The 19,407-nt window shown below is 44.0% G+C and overlaps 2 protein-coding genes and 1 long non-coding RNA gene across 9 annotated transcripts in view; 1 reads left to right on the forward strand and 2 right to left on the reverse strand.

The window, feature by feature from the left end:
• The window catches only part of DHRSX (dehydrogenase/reductase X-linked), a 160,625-nt gene extending 143,043 nt beyond the window's left edge, over positions 1-17,582 (reverse strand). For 5 of the 6 annotated variants that reach the window (XM_062628688.1, XM_062628687.1, XM_062628685.1 and 2 more), the window contains exon 1: positions 17,231-17,582. In XM_062628688.1, coding sequence (XP_062484672.1) covers positions 17,231-17,567 — 337 coding nt within the window. In that variant the 5' untranslated portion in view covers positions 17,568-17,582. Of the gene's footprint in view, positions 1-16,573; positions 16,698-17,230 lie in introns of those variants that run through there. The other variant, XM_062628689.1, reaches the window with a different exon arrangement.
• ZBED1 (zinc finger BED-type containing 1) lies at positions 4,867-17,368 on the reverse strand. 2 transcript variants are annotated; one of them, XM_062628674.1, is made up of 2 exons: positions 17,231-17,368; positions 4,867-10,040 (listed from the first exon to the last, which is right to left on the reverse strand). In XM_062628674.1, exon 2 carries the CDS (start codon positions 9,987-9,989, stop codon positions 7,902-7,904), a length of 2,088 nt encoding a protein of 695 aa, XP_062484658.1. In that variant the 5' UTR covers positions 9,990-10,040; positions 17,231-17,368; the 3' UTR covers positions 4,867-7,901. The 2 variants fall into 2 exon arrangements, with proteins under 2 accessions (XP_062484658.1, XP_062484659.1); XM_062628675.1 differs by lacking the exon at positions 17,231-17,368 and adding an exon at positions 16,574-16,698.
• Positions 17,296-19,211, forward strand: LOC134168703 (uncharacterized). Its single transcript, XR_009966634.1, has 2 exons — positions 17,296-17,380; positions 17,912-19,211. It is a non-coding gene; the product is annotated as an uncharacterized LOC134168703 (long non-coding RNA).
• Positions 19,212-19,407: the final 196 nt, after the last annotated feature.

The following is a 19,407-nucleotide window of genomic DNA, read 5'->3' on the forward strand; positions in this document are numbered from 1 at the left end:
CTAGAGAAAGGGCAGAAGTACAGCCAATAGACCAGCATTACAGACAGACCTGCAGGAAGAGCGTATCAGCCTCTGTTCATGACAACCTACTTTAGATGAGTGTGGATCCCATCTCTGGGTTAAAAAAGTAACTTTATCTTCCATCAGCTCTAATGTGCATTGCCAAAAAAAGCACAAAAAGTATACGCAATAGTTTAACAACTGACAAATTGTTTCTTGTATTATCTGTGAATTTATCTCTCAAAAAAGAACCGTGAAATCTTTGTAAATATCAGCCGAAGTAATGAAAGGGTGGTGGGGTGGAGTGTGGAGGGCATGAACAAGGTGGTTAGTCTGTTTGCAGGACTACCAAACAACTACTATCATGTAACTGCTTTAAGTTCACGTGAGGATTGCATCATACCTTCTGATACAACATGCACAAGACTTCTCAGATCACTTCTCTGACCAGGCATGCAGAAATCTCCTAGCAGCAATGCCAGTCTCACATTCGCATCCCTACGGGGTAAATTAAACATCATTCTCAACCTAGTGATCATGCAAACAGTGCAGGTGAACCTCTGCCTACTTTCACCGTGTCTTGAAAGCACACAGGTAACGTTCTCCTGGTCTTACACTTTGAATGCAAAACCCACACAGCAAATAACACAGAGAAGGAAATACTACCGGCAACAGAAATAAAAAGGGCTTAAAACTGGGGACAAAAAGAGATACATACCACGCACAGAAGGCTTCACTCATCCACAAGACTGGCTCTTTCTCACTACTGCACTCATTCCATTGGGACCTGCCAGATTTATGATCAGTGGCAAGTTCCTGTATTGCATATGAATGTGTAACTGTGGCAGATAAGAGGCCATGTCAAAAAAACATTCGGAAACTACATTTTCAGCCCAGGCTCCTGCACACTAGAGGACAGATTACAGTAAGGGCTTGTTCTAACATTCTTCTCCATTACCTTATTACCTAAAACTGCTGCCTGGACATTTGGGAGTGCAGGGTTTTGAAGCAAAAAGAGCTCACTGCTGGCAGCATGGATACACCAAAAAGTGTGTAGAACAGCTGTTGTTCAGAGTTCTGAAATGTCAGATTACAGGGAAGTTAGTCATTTAGCATTTTCAAATGCTGTCAGGATTTCAGACAGGAATTCCAGGCTCCTATTGCAATTTCAGTATTTTTCCTAGATGGAACTACTTCCTATTTGGTCTCATCAATGAAGTAACTGATTTTTGCAGATGTAATTGTTTTTAAATTCCTTCTGTTCATATTAAGTTCTGCTGCATGCTCAAGAAACTGAAATTTGGTGCCAAACCACTGAGTGCAAGCCAGAGTACAAACTCACAGCAAACTGACTACCACCCATAACACCAGAGCTATCACTGTTCGCAAAAGCACTCCATTTTTCTCCTTCCCACACACACATCAGAAAGCCCTGTTTGAGAAGATTAAGGTTTCCCTTGGAGCACAGCATTCATGACATGGGATGGGATGTTTCTGGCATGAGCTTTCCTGATGCTGATTTGCCATCTTCCTTGTTATGACTGCAAATTCCTAACACTGTAAACCTCACTGATGACTCATGGTGAAAAAGCACATTAAAAAAAAAAAAGGGAAAAAAAAGGAGAATTAAACACTTTCAATTACAGTGTTTATAAAGACAGTGATATACAAAGACACAAAGTGTCTCGAATTTCAAAGCAAAGCAGCATCCATCAAGAAATAAAAGATTCATTCCTCATTCCTGACTGCAAATACCTGGGACAACAACATTCTCAGAAAAGTGTATGCAATCAAAGACACTGCCTTTTTAAAAATAACCTTATTCTGCATTGTCTGGGGAATCGCTGTTGAACATCACATCATGCACATGCAGACATGGACAAATACACTCATACTTTCAGTGTACTATGTTAGCCAAAGGGATTAACTCTCTATAGATATATCTACATAAATTATTTTACTACCACAAACATTTACAGATTTTAATTAGTCTTCTACCTAAGAATGTTAAAATAGACACTCCTTAATTTACTCCAAATGAAAGTATCCTCTCCTGTCTCTTTTTAAAACAAGGCTAACCCACTGTTCCTGAATGTGTGTGCAAGTCTGTCCATGATATTTATACCAGTAAAACCACTGTAAATGTTAGCCCCAAAATAGCTATTGAATAGGAACTGTAGCTTTACCCTCTATATAAAAATCTTTATTTGAATGCCACACTCTTCTTCTATGGCAGGATTAAGCACTTAATTACTTGAATAATGACAAAATTTCCCAGGCACAGCTTCAGCCTAGAGCACAAACTGGTATGTTAAAGATATTTATCTTAAAAACCCAAACAACCAGAGCAGCACAAACTGCTTCTACCCTAGAATCACAGAATGGTTTGGGTTGGAAGGGACCTTAAGATCATCTAGTTCCAACACCTCGCACTAGGCTCAAGGTCCTATCCAACCTGGGCTTGAAAGCAATAAGGACTATTACTGCTTATTATGCGTTTCATTCAGATCATATTTTTCTAGCTGTGTTGAGCCCAGTTGCCCGTCATCCTCCCCCCTTAAGCAGGCGATTTTGGTCCAACTAAGTAATGTATTCAAGTGAGCAACGTACATCACTCTGGGGGAAGGAATCACAGGCTCTGCCTTTTTGCAGCATGACATAGGTGCTGCAGCCCCAGCGGGCCAGAACAAGGACCTAGTTTAAACTGTTTTTAAACCGAGTTTACCTGCTCTCAAAGAACAGTCTCTCTGTAAGGGAAGAAAAACACACTGGTGTGCAGGACTTCTCCCTGCTGTTCCCCCACTCAGTGCTCTGCCCAGGCAGAGCCAGGGAGAAAAGGCAGGACAGAGAAGTAGCAATTTTGCAAATTCAAGTCACTGGAAGTAAGGACGATTTGTAATGCATGGAAACCAGCACATATGTGTAGAAGGTAACAACCTTTTCAGCACTTCTCAAAAAGATTACATCTGATCACCACTTCAAGGCATTGCAAATGGCAGGATTGCTTTTGTGAACGCTTAATGTTTTCTTCTGGCAGCAAGGGAAATCAATACCACCCTGTGTGGAAATGTCAATAAAAATGCTCAAAAAGCATAATGTTAACACTTCAGAGTCTGAGGGCCTCTCATTTGAAAATAGTTTCTCCAACAGCCTTTGCATTTCTAAAATACTGTAAATCAAATTTTATCACTAAAAAGGTTTTTAGAAAATAAGGTAAGCTTACAGACAGAGTTTTGGGTTTTTACAGTAAACTCAATTCCCTCATGGTATTTTAACCCAGCTGCAGGGGCACTGAAAATTACTGTAGAAGTAGAAAACATCTATTTAATAGATTTTTCTTGTTCAACCTCAAGGGAATGCATCTGCATGTAAAAATGACAGCAGTATACAGCAACTCTAGTGATGTTCTGAAATTCCAGTTTAAATAGCATCAAGTCATTAGACATGCTTTACCGATGTGCTTTTAAGCTGACATAAAATTACACTGTGTCTTTTAAGTTCTCTCTACAGCACCAAATACTGTTATTAAAAAAGCAAACCCAATTTCTGTAATTTCCCTACACCCCCTAAAAACAAAACACACCTTGAATGTAGCAGAAGGCTAGTAATTTGGAGGAAATATGGTGAGGTAGACCATATAGTCTTGGCATGGGGGGGAGAAATAAGAGAAAGCAAAAAAAAACACAAAACATTAAAAGACCAGGAGCCAACATAAGACAGTCTCCTCAGCACAGCCAAAAAGACAGTCCACACTAGACAGATAACACTGCATCACCAGAAACAGGATCACCACAACTTCAGAAATTGAAACCACCAAAAGGACTATGGTGTGCAGAAACTAAAATGCAGTTTTTCCAACATAAAGTTTCCTTTACCTAATTGTCATGGAATACGCAAAACACACCACTTCTGGGTTTAAATCCATACATGTCCCCTCCTCCAGAAATCAGGCCCTCAGGCAGCCCCTTCTTTTTAAGCTATCATGTGAAAATCACAAAATCATGAACATCACCATTAACTTTTTTCAAAAGTCCTACAAAATATTACAAATAGACAGTTAGTGTTTCTTTGTCTTTTAATATCGCTCTGTCCCTGCATTCAAATGCTCCCATAAAGCTAACTGGAACACCATGACATTAGTTAAAGAAATCCCTCCAAATTAATCGAATGCACTGCAGCAATAGAAACTTAAAATAGTACGTCCTTCCCAAATAACCCAGAACTTTATTCCCTTCATTTAAATCGAGGCATCTCACACATGGTTTGTTGGAATAATTCACCTCTTCAGCTTCAGTTTGGTTTGGGGTTTTCGTTTTGTCCTCACAGTAATCCCCGATGGCAGTGAGAGGTGAAATGCTTGCAAAGGTTGGCCAGTCACACAAAACTGCCTTTAGTTACATTGTTAACCCTAGGAAACCTTGCCTAGCCCACTGAATTTTAATCCTGAATTGGAAATACTTAGCTGGTGGCAAAAGGCAATTCTTCTTCTTTTGACATCAAGAATGTACTTTGAGAGCCTGTTTAAAAATTCACTTTCCCAGCATGAGAGCACTCAAAAGCTGAAGCTCCTCTATTGCCCCTCCAAAAAGATGTTTTAGCTGTACCGAAAAGGAAAGGAAACATTAGGCTATGGATTCAAATAAGCTGTCAAGAAACGCAAACATAAATCTGAATTACTAGCGTAATTTGGAAATGTGTTCTGGGCCCACCCTTGGCAATAGTGCCAGGATTTAACTCACGCTGTAGCAATATTTAAAACAGCTTTGCAACTTTGGTTCTCCACCCAGCAAAACAACAGAAAATTGTGTCGTTAAATGAGAAACACCACACATATTTAAACTCAGAGAAACCATCTAAACTTCTGACATTTTTCATCTTTTTTTCTTTTTTAATCCAAAAGATTTGTACAGCATGGGGATTTTTTTTTAATAATTTACAGGATCAAAGGAAAATAAATGCATAGCTTCAAAACCTTAGAATATAACTTCCCCTTGTTGCGGAAGAGTTCAAAGTCGTAAAGTGCTACAGATATGAACACACATCAGACAAATAATCTAGCAACTAACTTACTTTTCTGGTTTATTTAACAATATTCCGGGCTTAGAACATTAAATAAAAATCTCACAAACAATGGGTAGGACTAACAATGGCTTTGTTTTTTGTTTTTTGTTTTTTTCCTTCTCCTTTTTTAAAAAGAATGCTGAGACACAACAATTGAACCGACTATGGTTTTATTTTGGATACCAAAAACTAAAAAGAAGCTGGAAGGAAGAGAGTAGTGCATTGAACCAATCTCAGTAAAACTGCCTGCAACACTGCATATACATTTAGTGCTAGAAGAACAAAGATGGAAACAGGAGATGGATGCTGTCAAGGGGAGCAGAATGAACACAGACCAGGAGACTGGTGCTTAGGGCTCTCTGCCTTGGTTGCCAGGGCATGGCTTTGAATTATGCTCGTGTATGACAGAATATGCATACCTTGTGCTAGCATTTGCACGGCTCCTCAAGGGCCAGCAGTTGTGGTAGCAGGTGGAGGTGGTAAAAGTGGACATCACCAACAACTGCTGGCACTCAATGAATGTAAAACCCAACGGGTCCTCCTGGCACACTGCAGGGGTGTCACAGGAGCTCAGGTATCATCAATAAGGGACCTGCTGTACCTCACTCCCTTCCATAATTTGATTTCACTACCCTCGCAGATAGCCTGCATACCTGTGGGAGTTCAGGCCAACCCTGTGTTTTGCAGCTTGGGCAATCACATACACCTCTTCAGTGGACGTGGCAAGCAGCAACATTCAATGGGATGCACTGTGCATGTACTTTATAAAAGTGCAAATTAATTTTCACAGGACTGGAGTGTGAAAACCGAGGCTTACTGACAGCCCAACACAGGCCACACCACCTGTTAAGTGCATTTTTCCTGTGCTTAAATGTGCCAGGTAGTTCGCTGCTACTTACTTCATGCATCTACTCTAAACCTCCTCTTTCCTCCCCACCCACCCGCCCCTTCCCTCCACCTACAAGGAACACAGAGGTCTTCCAACTTCCAGGAACTATTAAAACAAAACATAAACAAGCAGTTTGGCAATAGATTCAATTCCATCACAATTCTCATTTTTGTATGGTCCTCCTGGCTGGGCCCTTTCTACAACCAGATGCCCATGGGTATCCCTGTCACAAAACCCCCCAACTTTCTTTCTCCAGAACAGCAATGGCCAGTCTCCAACAGACCTCTCTCCAGAAAGACTGTGCTCAACAGTGCCGTAGAGTAAAGCTGAGGTGGAGGGTGAGACACCAGTAACAAAAGTAAAACCCCAAGCAAACCTTGACTGTAACTAGACAATGCCAAGAGCCTTCCTTTGCACCTCAGGGAAAAATGCTGACTGCCATCCCACTTTGTGCCAAGCATGAACTCTAATCCTATTTATGACCTGCAGTATTTCATAAGAGATGGGGAATTTGGGACGAGTTTTTTTATTTTTTTCTTGTTTGCCAAGTTCTCAAAAGGGCTTAAAACACTCAGGCGTAGAGACACGAAGGGACAGATAACAATACACAACAACTAATCTGAAACTGTACTCAAAACATTAGACTGGACAGGACTAAAGTCCACTCTACAAACTGAATCAAAAGAGACAGGAGGAAAAAAAAAAAAAAAGAGAGATTTTAGGTGCTAATGTAATAAGAAACAATTTTAAAGACTGACTAAATACATGTGGGGAAACAGAGGGGTCCCCTTCTTTTAAATATATTTACATAATATTAAAGCTTTTTATTTTGCTTTTCATGCCAACAAAATTTTCTAGCTACCCTGGGCAAAGTCCCCATTTAAATTAAGAGGTTAAGGACTTTATAACATAGAGAGACATTTAGACTCATGGCCCATACACATCTCCCTGCCCTCTCCTTCCTTCCCTCTCTCCCTTGACCTCCAACAGGCCTGATGCCTTGCCTGCTTTGCACCACATGGCATTAGCCATAATGTAGGCACAAAGCAAAGGTAACACAACGCCACCTCGACCCTGCACACTTCGTTACCACTTTGTAAAAGCACAAGAGGCTACAATCAGGGCTTGCCTAGACATTAAAAAAAAAAAAAAAAGAAAAAAAAAAGGTTTTGCCATTTAGCTGCTGCAGTTAAACGGTAAAACCAGACTACTGTGGACGCAGCAATACCAGTTTACAAGTGTTTATACCATTTATACCTCACTGGAAAGGAAAATAAATTATCCCAGTATAAGTGCATCCACACTACAGCCTATGCCAGCACAGTAACAGTTAAAATAATAATACATCAGTATCCTAATTGACAGAATGATACCAGCTGAACTTTTCTAGCATAGACCAGGCCTAAGACATGAGGTAGTGAAAAAGAAAATCAGGCTCGAGATCTTTTTTCATTCCACAGCATTGATAGAGTCTAAAAATATTCACTGCTCAGATTTATGGATTTTAAAAATATTTTAAAATCCAGTATTTAAAGCTAATATCCTGAGTCACACAGGATTTACAAATGGAGGCATAAATCTTAAAAACTCCCTTGCTCAGGGTCCTAATTCAGGAAAATATTTTTATGATAGAAAGCACATAATCATGTGCTTGTCTCCCACTGAAGCAAGTGGAAAGGAAGCACATGGGTAAGTGCTTTCTGAAATCTGGGCCACAATCACAAATCACCGTCTTTGCAGAATTTATTTCCTCATTCATTTCAGTGCTGTTTAATCGTAAGTCATTCATGTTTTAAGACAGTGGGAAAAACATAAGACAATGGAAGCTAAATCAAGTTTGTTACAACTGTTCAATTATTTACAGCATTCATAGCATAAAACCAAAGTATTTTTGGTAACTTAAGACAAATACCTTATTTTCTTTGCTATTAAATGTACTGCAGCAGTCCTGTTAAACAAACCCACTGTCTCGGATATTAAAGAAACTGTTGTTTACATTTACCGAGTCATTTAAATTAAAAATCTGTTCCTGTTCCAAACCCCACTCTCCTTCATCTTCATCCTCCAGTTCTGCCTCGGACCCATTCCGACTGTTTTCGTACAAAAAGATCTGCTCATCCACATGAGCCGGGGCTAACCGGTTTCTCTTTGCACTTACAACATTAGCAGAAGAACCAAAAAGGCGTTCAGGGAAGACCCGTGTGGCCAGAATACACCAGTATTTTTGAAGAACCTTTGGTAAAACTGGAAACAGCGCTAGTCTGTCAGACCACCACTTCAGTGGGTCTTCATTCAAACCCAGGACCTTTTGTGACTTGAAGTTGCTCAATTCCTCAACTATCTGAGCATGCCATTCCTCCTGGTCTTCCACGCCTCCCGTCTGGCAAAAGATCTCTGCCAGCATGTTGTTGATGACACTTGTAGGAGGAGGAGTAGAGGAGATGATGATTTTTTTCACAGGGGGCTCTTCCGAAACAGCAAAGAACTTCTCTTCAGTCCTAAAAGTATTTTCTTTTACTTTCTCCAGAAGGCTTTTTGCTTCTTCCACCACTCTGTTTTCAACCTGCTGCCGTTCAAAGGCTGAAAGAAAAGGCAGTTTTTTGTAGCGGGGATCCAAGAAAGTTGCAACGTTGAGAAACATGTCTATCTCAGGCGTGTGCTGGTAGGTGGCTGACAGCTCTTTAGCAATCACCTCCTTTGCCATGCTGATTTCTTTCAAATCATTCTCTTTGATGTTCAGGGTAGTATTTAGAAGCATGTGGAGAAGTGGCTTCACCATACTTATTGTCGGGTACTTTGAAGCAGACATCATCTCCGCAACCTGCTTGAAAGGCTGCAGCAGCTCCACCAACCCTTCGATTGTATTCCACTCACTGGATTCCAGCATGAGGTGGTGATTGTTGCTGTCCTCCACAAGAACAGCCGCAATGACAAACTGCTGCTCCTTGAGGCGCTGCAGCATAGCAAGCGTGCTTCCCCACCAGGAAACACGGTCACTTACCAGCATGCAGTGGAGAACGTTCTGCTGTTTCTGCTTCTCACTCAGCATGTACATTGCGACTGTAGACTGCTGAAAATACTCCACCAGTTTTCGGCACCTGGCAAGGAGGCTGCAGAGTTTGGGGAGCTGAAAAGCTTGTTGTATTCCTGCATTAAAAGTGTGCCCCAAACAAGGCATCTGTATGGGAATATCTAGGAGAGAGCAAGCCTTCACAATGTCTTTACTGTAATCTGTTGTAGCACCAAAGACTTTTGTATTGATCCCCCACTCAATGAATGTTTCATAAAGGACTCGTGTAATAGTCTCTGCAGTATTATCCTCCGGTACTTCAAATGTTTTTAAACACCGTGAGTTCACAGCCAGGCAGTTGGCAGGACTGCTGCTGAGAAAGTGAACGGCGACCGTTACGTATGATCTGTTCTGGTTTTCGCTCCTCCACATGTCCGTGGATATGCCACACCACAGAACCTCAGTAAGCTCTTTCAGCACAATTTCTCTAATGGCATTGTACTTTTCAGGAATAGCTTTTGCACAGAAGTACTTCCGGCTTGGAAGTTCATACCTGGGGTCTGCTGTTCTCAAGAGGGCCTTGAAGGTGGGCTCATCAACGATAGAGGCTGGATACATGCCTTCGCAAATTAAGCTGATGACGGCAGATGTCAGTTCCTGATGCTTTTTGTTTTCATAGTTCTGGTAGGTCTTCATGATGAGACTATCTTGAACAACCTGCTGTGATGACTCTGGCTTGATTTTTGAAAAGGCGGTGGCAAAGGCTTCCCTCATCTGCTCAGTGTTGCTTTTCACAAATTCACAGAATTCATCAGGGTGGTTTTTCTCAAGGTGGTAGGAAAGGTTGGACGTGTTTCCTGAATAGGCGATCTGTGCCATGCAAATACGGCAGTAGATCTTCTTCCACTGCAATATGCATCCTTCTGCATTGGTATCAAACCCAAAGTACTTCCACACTTTACTCTTTGCTCTCGGGTGAGCCACTAACTTTAGGTCTGATGGGGAACCTTCTAAACTTTTATTCTCCATTGCTTCTTGGCCACCGTCCCACCTTTTGATCCTTCACTCATTAATGAGTACCTGATAAAGGCAGTAAGATAAAGATACAATGAGAAAGCACAAGTTTGACCACGCTAAACTATGTGAAATCAACGCTTCTGTGAACATATCAAGAAACCTACCTTACTAATTACATTTGCGAATTTAAAGATGAGATTTGCAGGAAGTGTGACCTACAAGAAGCCAATCAGAATGTCAAAAATTAAAAAAGGTTTTAATGCCTTGCATTCTGCTGTGAAACTGAGCTAGAAGACCTCAGTAAATCTCCTTTCTGGAATTACAGAGCTACACCACAGAGCTGATACATTATTGTCACACAAAGAGGTCACCTGCTACAGCGTTTTCCTGCCTCTTCAGTAATAGTTAAGGCTAGACCAACATCCTCTTGCCTAAGAGTTTCTGAGCTTCACTTATAACATTTATTTCAACTGAAAGCTGATACTGAAGGAGCAAAGGGTTTATTGTTTGTTTATTCTGAAAGAAGTTTTGTTAGCTCGATCTAACTGTTCCAGCATTTGCCTTAAAAAAAAAAATACTTCATTAAAAAAATCTGTGATGTAAATTATGGCATTTATCTGCTCCTCTGAAATGTAAAGATGTTTTCTGACTGAAATAAAAGGAAAAGGAGTGTGGACCTACATTCAGATCAGCAATACACGTCTGACACCTTTCCTGTCCTCTTCCTGAAATCAAAGCCATCTCCTGAACTACTAGGTTCACAGTTGTGGTTCCTGGAATAACAATGCATTATAATTACAGGAAAAGCAGACACGGAAACACTAATAAATGTTATTATCCACATCAGCTGGAAAATAATTTTGCTGTATTTTCTTCAAAAGGCTACAGAAGTCGGAAAGGGGTGACACTTTAGAGATGAGCGCAGCGATAAGGCAAGACCTGGCAATCTGTATCTCAGTATGTGCACAGGAATATGCTTCTTGTGCAAACAGTCATATGCAAGCACCACTTGAGGCCCAGAGTATCTCTATGCACAGTGCTGGCAGCTGGCACCCACTGGAGCTGATTCTGCCACACCAAAAAGCCAAGCCACAGCACAGCATGGCTGCACACTGATGATTCCTCATTTCTTCCACACCACCAGCTGAGCCACTGTTGACAGCAAGAAGCCCTTCACCAGGGGCCTGGCAAGGACTGGGAAGGAGAAGGAAGCCACCAGCTGAACACAGATGCAACCTCCTCCACAAAAATCCAGGGGAAGAGAGCAGGAGAGGAATATCAGGAGCATGCCTACAGCAATCCTAAAAGTGATAGCACTGCTCCTTCTCTGATGGTCAGGAGCTGCACTTGCACCCAAGCCCAGAAATCCCCAGTTGGCAACTTGGCTGGCTATGGGAGGGAAAAACTGACTTTTTCACACTGCTGCAAGGGAACAGCCCAAAAATGCATGCGTACAAGCTTCTCCAGTGTGCTTTCTGCTGTTGATGAACATTCCCAAGAAAAGATCTTTCCTCTGTGAGCTAAGGCTGGTATTTTGAAGCACTTTTTGAATGCCTTGAATGAAAAATCAAAGATCGGTTTGCCAAGGCTAAACACACTTATTTAAACACAGCTGTTGGCTTAGAAACAGAATGAGAGGTGCAGAGCAAGTACCTTATTGTATCTGAAGATTTACTTCTGGGAGTAGACTTTTTTTTTCTTTTTTTTTTTTAGTCCCCTACTGGGGACAATATTCTCACTCCTAGCATGCCCTATACTGTGATTCATTCAGTGCATTTTAAGTTGCCAGGATAAACTATTGATTCAACATGGTAATGCTGTGTGATTCCAAAGAGATGGTGCATATCAACAGCACCAAGGCATGCAATCCCACAAAAAAATATGATTTTGAGAGACAAAGTGGTGCAATGTATAATGATGTAACTCTGCAACAGCATCACTGTGTACTGACAAGACACGTATCAGTATGCATTATTACTACTTTTAGATCCCTCCATTTCAATCCATGATACGGTGTCTCAAGGAAATAGAGAGGCTCTTGGTATTTCATTTCATCTTACTGTTTTCTTTGCATTTATGTGGCAGTTCCTGAAAGCAAGGAGGAAGGCACTGTGATAAAGGAGTTGATCCTACTTTAAGATTTAAAATTAGTATGACACACCTTGGATCATAAAAAGTTCATCACAGACTGATAAAATACAAGTTATTTTAGAGAAAGGGAGTGTTACAGACTCACCCCACCCTTCATTCTTATGTATGTTTCAGCTCTGCCATCATGCTGAAATGGATCTGGCACTTGGCAACAGTGGCACAGAATAGCATTGCCAGAGTTACGGATATGGCAGTGTAACACAACCTTTATTATAATGCTGTAAACCACACTTCAGCTGTCATAATAGTTTGGAACATAAACTGCTAATCATCCCTGCCTGTCCTCAAGTGTTACACAGCATAAAAGGCACTATGAGGTAAAAAAAAACAAAAAACAAAAAACAAACAAACAAAAAAAAAACCCACCAGAAGGAAAATGCCCACATCTCTCATTTTTCTGTAAGAAGGGGTATTTTTTTTTCCTCTTTCAGTGAAACAGTGCTCATAGCGCTGGCTTGGCAAAACTAGAGCAGCTTCAAAATGAAGACACCAGCACCTCACAGAAGGAAATCCAGTGGGAATGAAACACCTCATTGCCTGTGGGGAGTGTCACAGCTTGCTACAACGGCAGCTGATGGAAATGCTCTCTTAAAGCTTGAGGAGCTTTCTATGACGAAGAAAAAAAAAAAAAAGAGTGCCACTTTGGTTTGCTGAAAACCCTTCCACACACACAGAAGCCTCCAGGCTACCAACGTGCCTCTTCCATTCTCCCTGGAATTCCCACCCACATTGAAACAGAGCACACCTCCGGAGAAGCTGCTCTTTTCCTCTCCTCCTCTATGCAGCTGGCCAACACCACCAGCCAGTAGCAGGGCTGAAGCTTTTAAAAGCCTGCAGACAGGATCACCGGCTGGCCTCACTGCAGACTCAGCTGTCACCGGAGAAGGAGGAAGGGCCCAGGGTACCTGGGCCCTAGTACCTCACCCCTGCCCTCCTCCATGGGGTGGCCTGTGCTGCCTCACCTCTCACACCCCTCTAACTCTCCTAACGCAAACCCGTGTCTCCCCACACAAGAGTTACTCTTGTTGTGAAAGAAATCACGGGGATGTGAGGAAATGTGGGGTGTGCAGCCACCCTGCAACCTTTGCTCTGCCCCCTCGTGCAGGCACAGCCATGGCACCCTCTCTAATTACACGGCAGGTATCACTGTCACGTATCCCTTGCCTCATTCTGCGCACCCGCAACCAAAACGAGTGTTTCCTCACTTCTGAAACTACCTAAAGAACTCTCTTAGGAAGGTGCATGTGTGGGGGAGAGGGTTTAATTGTTAGATGCAACTTTATTTTTGCCTGCCATTAATCCTTCCTACCTGCTTGGTTCTCTACCCACCTCTGGATGTTTTACAACCTAGAGCTCACACAGCTTTGAGCAGGAAGTGCTCGGTCTATCATTATGCTTTACTCATATAAGTAAAAGCCCTCAATACATGAATCAAAATTAAGAGGTTCATGTTCCCAAATTAGTATTTCACAATTAATTGTAAAGAAGCTCAGAACAAATTATGATACTGAATAACTAGAAATTGGGACCAACTGAAAATGTATGAAATTTCAACAACTTTTTAAGATGAACGGGGGTCATCTTTAAGGTCTTCTGAACTTCAGCCACATCATCACCTTTTTCAGAGCCATTTTTCTACACATCACAGGCACCAGATTTAACTAAAAAATGTTCAGCATTTAGTATTCCCCTATCAAATTTCAATCAAACATGTACAGTGGAAGAGAAAATGCAAGAGGAAAATGCCAAATAGATTCTTTCATAGGCTTTTAAAAAATAAAAAGATAGTAGCAGTAGTAGTATATTATTTAAACTTTTTTTGTTATTGGTAGAATGGCTTTCAGGATTTCAGTGACCGCATTTCCAGTCTTAATATCCTGGTGTCACAATTAATACTAGTTTGTCTTTAATCAATCCACCGATTTGATTTTTCTGTTTAAAAAGCTACTTACACCAAGACCTTTAGTCATGCAGGGCTTTTTTCCCCCCTTCCAATTAATTAAGAGTAAGCACTGTAAAAAAACCCATCCAAGAAATAATTTCTAATACGACTTTAAGTCATTTAGACCACTGAACACTTAACAACTTCACACTACGTATCAGCAGTTATAACATGTATGCAACTAGTACCTGGAAAAACGTTCTAACGTAAGTTAAACAGAAGTTCCCCTTTACCTCTGCACACTGATTTTTTAGTCAGCAAAGCAAAGCAACCATTGACTGTTTATTCTCCCAGCTCTGTATCTCCCTTCCCTGTGCTCCAGGATCAGAATTTCAGGCCGACCTCCCTACTCGGTACTGGGACAGGGAGGGAAGGCTCACTTTAACAGCAAATTTTAGCATCTTTTCAGTTTGCAGCTCAAAACAATTACCAAGTTTTTGCATGGGATCTAGATTTCAGAGCTCAAACTGACCTTTACCTCTCCTCACCCAAACCTGTCTGGAATCCCATCTATAAAAATTAGAGGAACCCCAGCAGGATGTGACAGAACAGATGGTCACTTTTAGAAGCCATGTGAAAGCGCATGTACCAAGAGCATGCAACTCTAAGTTAGGGTAAAGAAAAAGAAAATTAGTTTGGCTTACTTGGATTGAAATCCTGAACACTTCTTCCCACCAAGTGCAAGAAAGCAAGTGCTTCTTGGAAAATTCAGAGGCAGAAAGGCTGCACTGACTCCAGAACTCTTTGCTTACCCGCGGAGCTCAAGGACGAGCCACAGAGCACCCGTCTGTTCTAAACCTTCCAGGGGAGAGCTAGACCACTGCTGCATGAAGAGTGTGAATTCTTGACGGGGGGACTGGGGCCAGGGAAACAGGATCACCAGAGGTTCCCCTGCCCTTCCCAGCCCCACTGCCCCCCTCCAGGCTCTCCACAGGAAGGCACCCTGGCAATAAAGCACCCATTCTTGTGAGTTACGGACAGCCCCTTGAAAAGATGTAGAAAACTTTAAACCTGAGCACCTTTCTAGATTACTGTCTGGAAAAGTCACTCCGTGTTTTTCTACAGCAAGAGTATTTTACTGATCCAAGTTTTAATAATGCATGTTCTGATCAACACTTTTGCTTTTTGTTGCACTGCAGTCACTATTTTGAAGTTATTATGGAAACAGGGTTAACCTGGGTAAGAAAGTTCCCGTTGACAAGCTGATTCACTTTTCTAAGCAATAGCTGGACACAGTGAGTTGAAGCGAGGCAGCAGGTAACTGCCAAGAAGCAACTGCGCGCAAACAACTATCTGAGCAGGAAACTAATGGTCCTTGGAAGAAATCACCATGAGTTAGGGATGAAAGAAAACTTTTTACATCTGTCAAATCTGTCCTGGTCCTACTTAGGCAGCTGACAGTTCCAGGTTGATCTTCACTGCCTTCCTCCGACATTTCCAAATTCAACACTTTTACTTTTTGGAATAACAGCAAAGAACAGACTGCAACAAAACAGTTGTGTCACATTTTTGTCATGCTGCTTCTCTGCGGTTCAAAAAAGATTTGAAAAGTGTTACACTCCCCAGGCACAATACCCAGCTTTGCTCTGCCAAGAAAAACTAACGCTAGAAAAATGCTCAGATGACATCAAACTGCATGCGCATCTGCCCTTTCGGTCACCAGGGTGCTCTCATCTGTTTGGGGGTACTGTCACTGTCACTGTCTTTTGCGAAAGGAGGATCCCAGCCTATTGCAGAAGGGTCGGAATGAATAGAAAGTAGACAAAATGCTACCTAAGGATGCCACATGTGATGACATGTACTAACACACTCTTACTATGCAGTGTGTTTGTCCCATCTCCCTGCCACTTCAGATATTCCCTAAAACAATTTCCTCATCTGCCCCACCTTCTTACCAAAACACTATGACTTCTCAATATAGGGTTTGTTGGTTTTTTTAAACTGTTCTTCTGGTTAAAACTACTGTCAGAGCCACAAAGTTTCACCTGCTACTGAGCAGAGAAAGTTAAAGGCACTGACTTGCACAGAGTTGTACGCTCAGCTCTGATGATACCTTACATGTCCGTTCAGACTCACAGTTTGCTCTAAGTTTATAAACTCAAAAGCGTTTTAAAGTCTTCAAGAGTAATGCGAGGAAAGAGGAAATTCAGATCTCTGTTCTCTGTCAAATTCAAAGTTTCCCCTAGTCACTATTAACCATGCTGTTGACCCAAATCGGAAAAGTGCAAACCATGACTTCTCCAAAAAATGACTAAACTGAAGTCCCTTGGAGAAAACTACAGGTGTCATTCACTTCTCAGCAAAAAGGCTGTCAGCGAGTGACAGCCGCTACTAAAGCCTAAGCTTTCGGAGCGCGGGTATGTTCTGCTCCCGAACAGCCCACGGTCGGTGGGGCCGGGGCTGCTGGCTCGGCGGGGACACAACAGTCAGCGGCGGCAGGAGAGCCCAGCTCCGCTCCAGAGGCGGGAGGCTGCCGGCTGCTACCTGCTTTCCAAGCACCTACCTGGGCAAAGGGAGGCTGCGCCCGCGCGGCTCTGAGCCTAGGTCTGAGGCGAAACCGTCAGAAAACGCAAAAGAGGGAGAGGAGAAGCGGGGACCCCCGGCCCGCGGAGCCCCCACGTCACCTCCCGAGGCCGCAGTAAGGCTGGCGTACAACCCCCCGCCACGCCCCGCGTCCTGGGCGGCCGCGGCCCGGGGGCCGGACGGGTCCCGGACCCACCGCCCGCCGGCGGCAGCGAGGGCGGGGCCCGGCGCGGCGGGGGCGGGGAGGGCGCTCCGCCAGCCGCAGCTCCCCCCCGGGCCGCTGCCCTCCGGCGGCGCGGGGGCCTAGCCCGGCCCTCGGAGGGAGAGGGGGAGGAGCCCGGTGGCGGTGCCCAGTGCAGGGCCGCGGCGCTGCTTCAGCCTCTGCCCCTCTGCGAAAGAAGTGGAGCGAAACGGCCGACCCGCCGCGGCGGCCAAGGTCGCTACCGTCCTGTCCTGTCCTATCCTATCCTATCCTTGCCGTGCGGGTCGTCTGACGGCCCCCGCTGGGCCGCCGCGTCGCGGCCCCGCGCTCCTTGGGCCCCGGCACTGTCGCCGTACCCGGGGTGCAAGGCACGGCAAACTTTCCCCTCTCTGCAGAGGGCCCCCCCCTTCCTGCGGCGTCGGCTGCGGTGCTCACCTGGGGTCGGGGGACAACGCGGGAGGAGGCGGTGGCGCAGCTGGTGCAGGATGACGAGGAGGCCAATCCAGTACACCCGGAGCAAGGGCACCGGCGCAGACAATAGCGACATGGCCGCCTCCCGCCCCGCGGCGGCTGGCTCGGGGCGAGGTGCGGAAGGAGTTCGGCAAGCGAGCAGGCGGCCTGTGAGCGGCGCGGTGGCTGGCCGCCGCCGCCGGGCCGGGCAGGGCCGGGGTGGGGGGCGCGGCGCGGCTCGGCCCCCGCCCAGCGGAAGGGAAAGCGCCGCCGCTGTCAGAGCAGCGCCCGGGCGCGTCGCGGCTCCCACCCTTCTGGGCATGTGCGGCGGGGGAAGGGCCGCGGCGCGGCCGGCCCGGGGAGGGAAGGGGCGGCGGCGGGTAGACCGGCCGCTGGCAACGGCGGGGCGGCGGCTCGGCCCCCGCCGCAGCGCCAGGGGAACTGGGGACGGGTGAGGGGAGCCGCGCGGCGGTGTGAGTCAGCAGCGGGGAGGCGGTGTGACAGCCGCCCGTGAGGCCGCCGGTCTGAGCGCAGCGGCTCTGGTTGCCGCGGCTGTTACAGCTACCGGCAGGCGCGGTGCCGCACGGGGATGAGGCTCTGCCTCAGACCCCGTGGCTGAAGGGAAGCACTGAAGCTGTCTCGTGATTTCCGTTCTCTCTAGCACAGGTGAAGGGCTGCTCCTGCTGCCGAATCCCATGGGCATCGCTCTGCCTGGGCTCGACCCCTGCCACCTCGGGCATCCGTCAGGCTTCCTCCTCTCGCGGTCGCGGCTCTGGCAGTTGCAGATGCAATTTAGGAACACAGAATAGCTAGATTGGAAAGACCTGTAAGATCATCAAGTCCAACCTCTACCCCAGGATTGCCAGCGCCACCACTAAACAATGTCACTAAGGGCCTCATCTGCCCTGTTCGTGAACACTTCCAGGGATAGTGACATTTCTCCAAATGCAGCTTTATGCTCAAAGCCTCCCTGAATCTTATACAAGCCTGAATTTTATACAAGCCTGATGAACACATTCTTTACAGTGATACCTACTATGTAATGTGGTTTACATCTAAAGGTTTGTCAAGTTTTAAATTCTAAGCCTTATTTTTAAGACTTGAACTACTTGGAACAGAGTACTTCCTACCTACCAGTCCTTCTGGTAGACAGCAGTTCTCCACTACAGGAAATAGAGCGCTTAGCCCTGACATTGTGGTTTTCATGCACAGAACTGCTGGGTTTTGTAATGGCAGTAGAGCCTCAGTATCAATAGAAAACAAAAAAAATAGTCATTTCACAAGGGGAGAGGTTGACCTCTATATTCAATTTAAGGGCCTTCGGTAACATTTTGAGGATGATGGGGAGTCATACGAAGTTTGGAAGAGCATTTGGAATGTAATCTCTTTAAAAAAATAAACAAACATGCTTTCTAGAAAAAATAAAATTAACAATATACTTTTTCAACGTCAGATCAGATTGCTCAGTAGAACTGACTTTCTGTATCCTGTCGGAAATATACATCAAGTAAAACCATAGTGTGCAGCTACTCCAGGACAAACCCAACCATTTAATTGTATGTATCTCTGGTGAATTACAGGGTTTTTTATTAACACATGAAATTATGCAAAGATAAATAAGAAACAGAGCATCATGAAGTCACATCAAGGAAGGATTCATTCTTAATGTATATCATTCTCAGCCATGCACGGAGTGGTAGAAAGAGCATCACATAAAAAGACATGAAAGAAGAAGCACTGACATTTAGTAAAGGTGAATTATGCTTTCAACTTATCTCAGTTAAAATCAAATATTGACTCCTTTATGTTCTCTTACAACCTTTTCTCACAACTAGAGCATTAATGAAAGCACTTTGCAACATTAAACTGTGGAACTTGCCTACAGTGTATTTACACGATCTGTATATAAATATATTATGCTTTCTCAGGGTTTCTAGTATAATAAAATCAATTGATGTGTATTCAAGCTACAGTAATAAATACTCTGTCTTTTTTCACACTACACTATCCAAAGAATTAGACTAAGTGGGGAACAAACAATGGGTTAACATTAGGATCTTAGTGGTCCTGCTATTTTTTCTCAAGGTGTTTAACTGATTTTCAGCCCTCCATGAGTATGGATTCACAGAAAAGGATGAAGAAAATTTGTTTTAACCCTAGAT

Source organism: Pezoporus occidentalis, unplaced genomic scaffold, assembly GCF_034315485.1.
Source record: "Pezoporus occidentalis ecotype Australia unplaced genomic scaffold, CSIRO_AGI_Poc_V1 ctg32, whole genome shotgun sequence".
In the NCBI taxonomy this organism is placed as follows: Eukaryota; Metazoa; Chordata; class Aves; order Psittaciformes; family Psittacidae; genus Pezoporus; species Pezoporus occidentalis.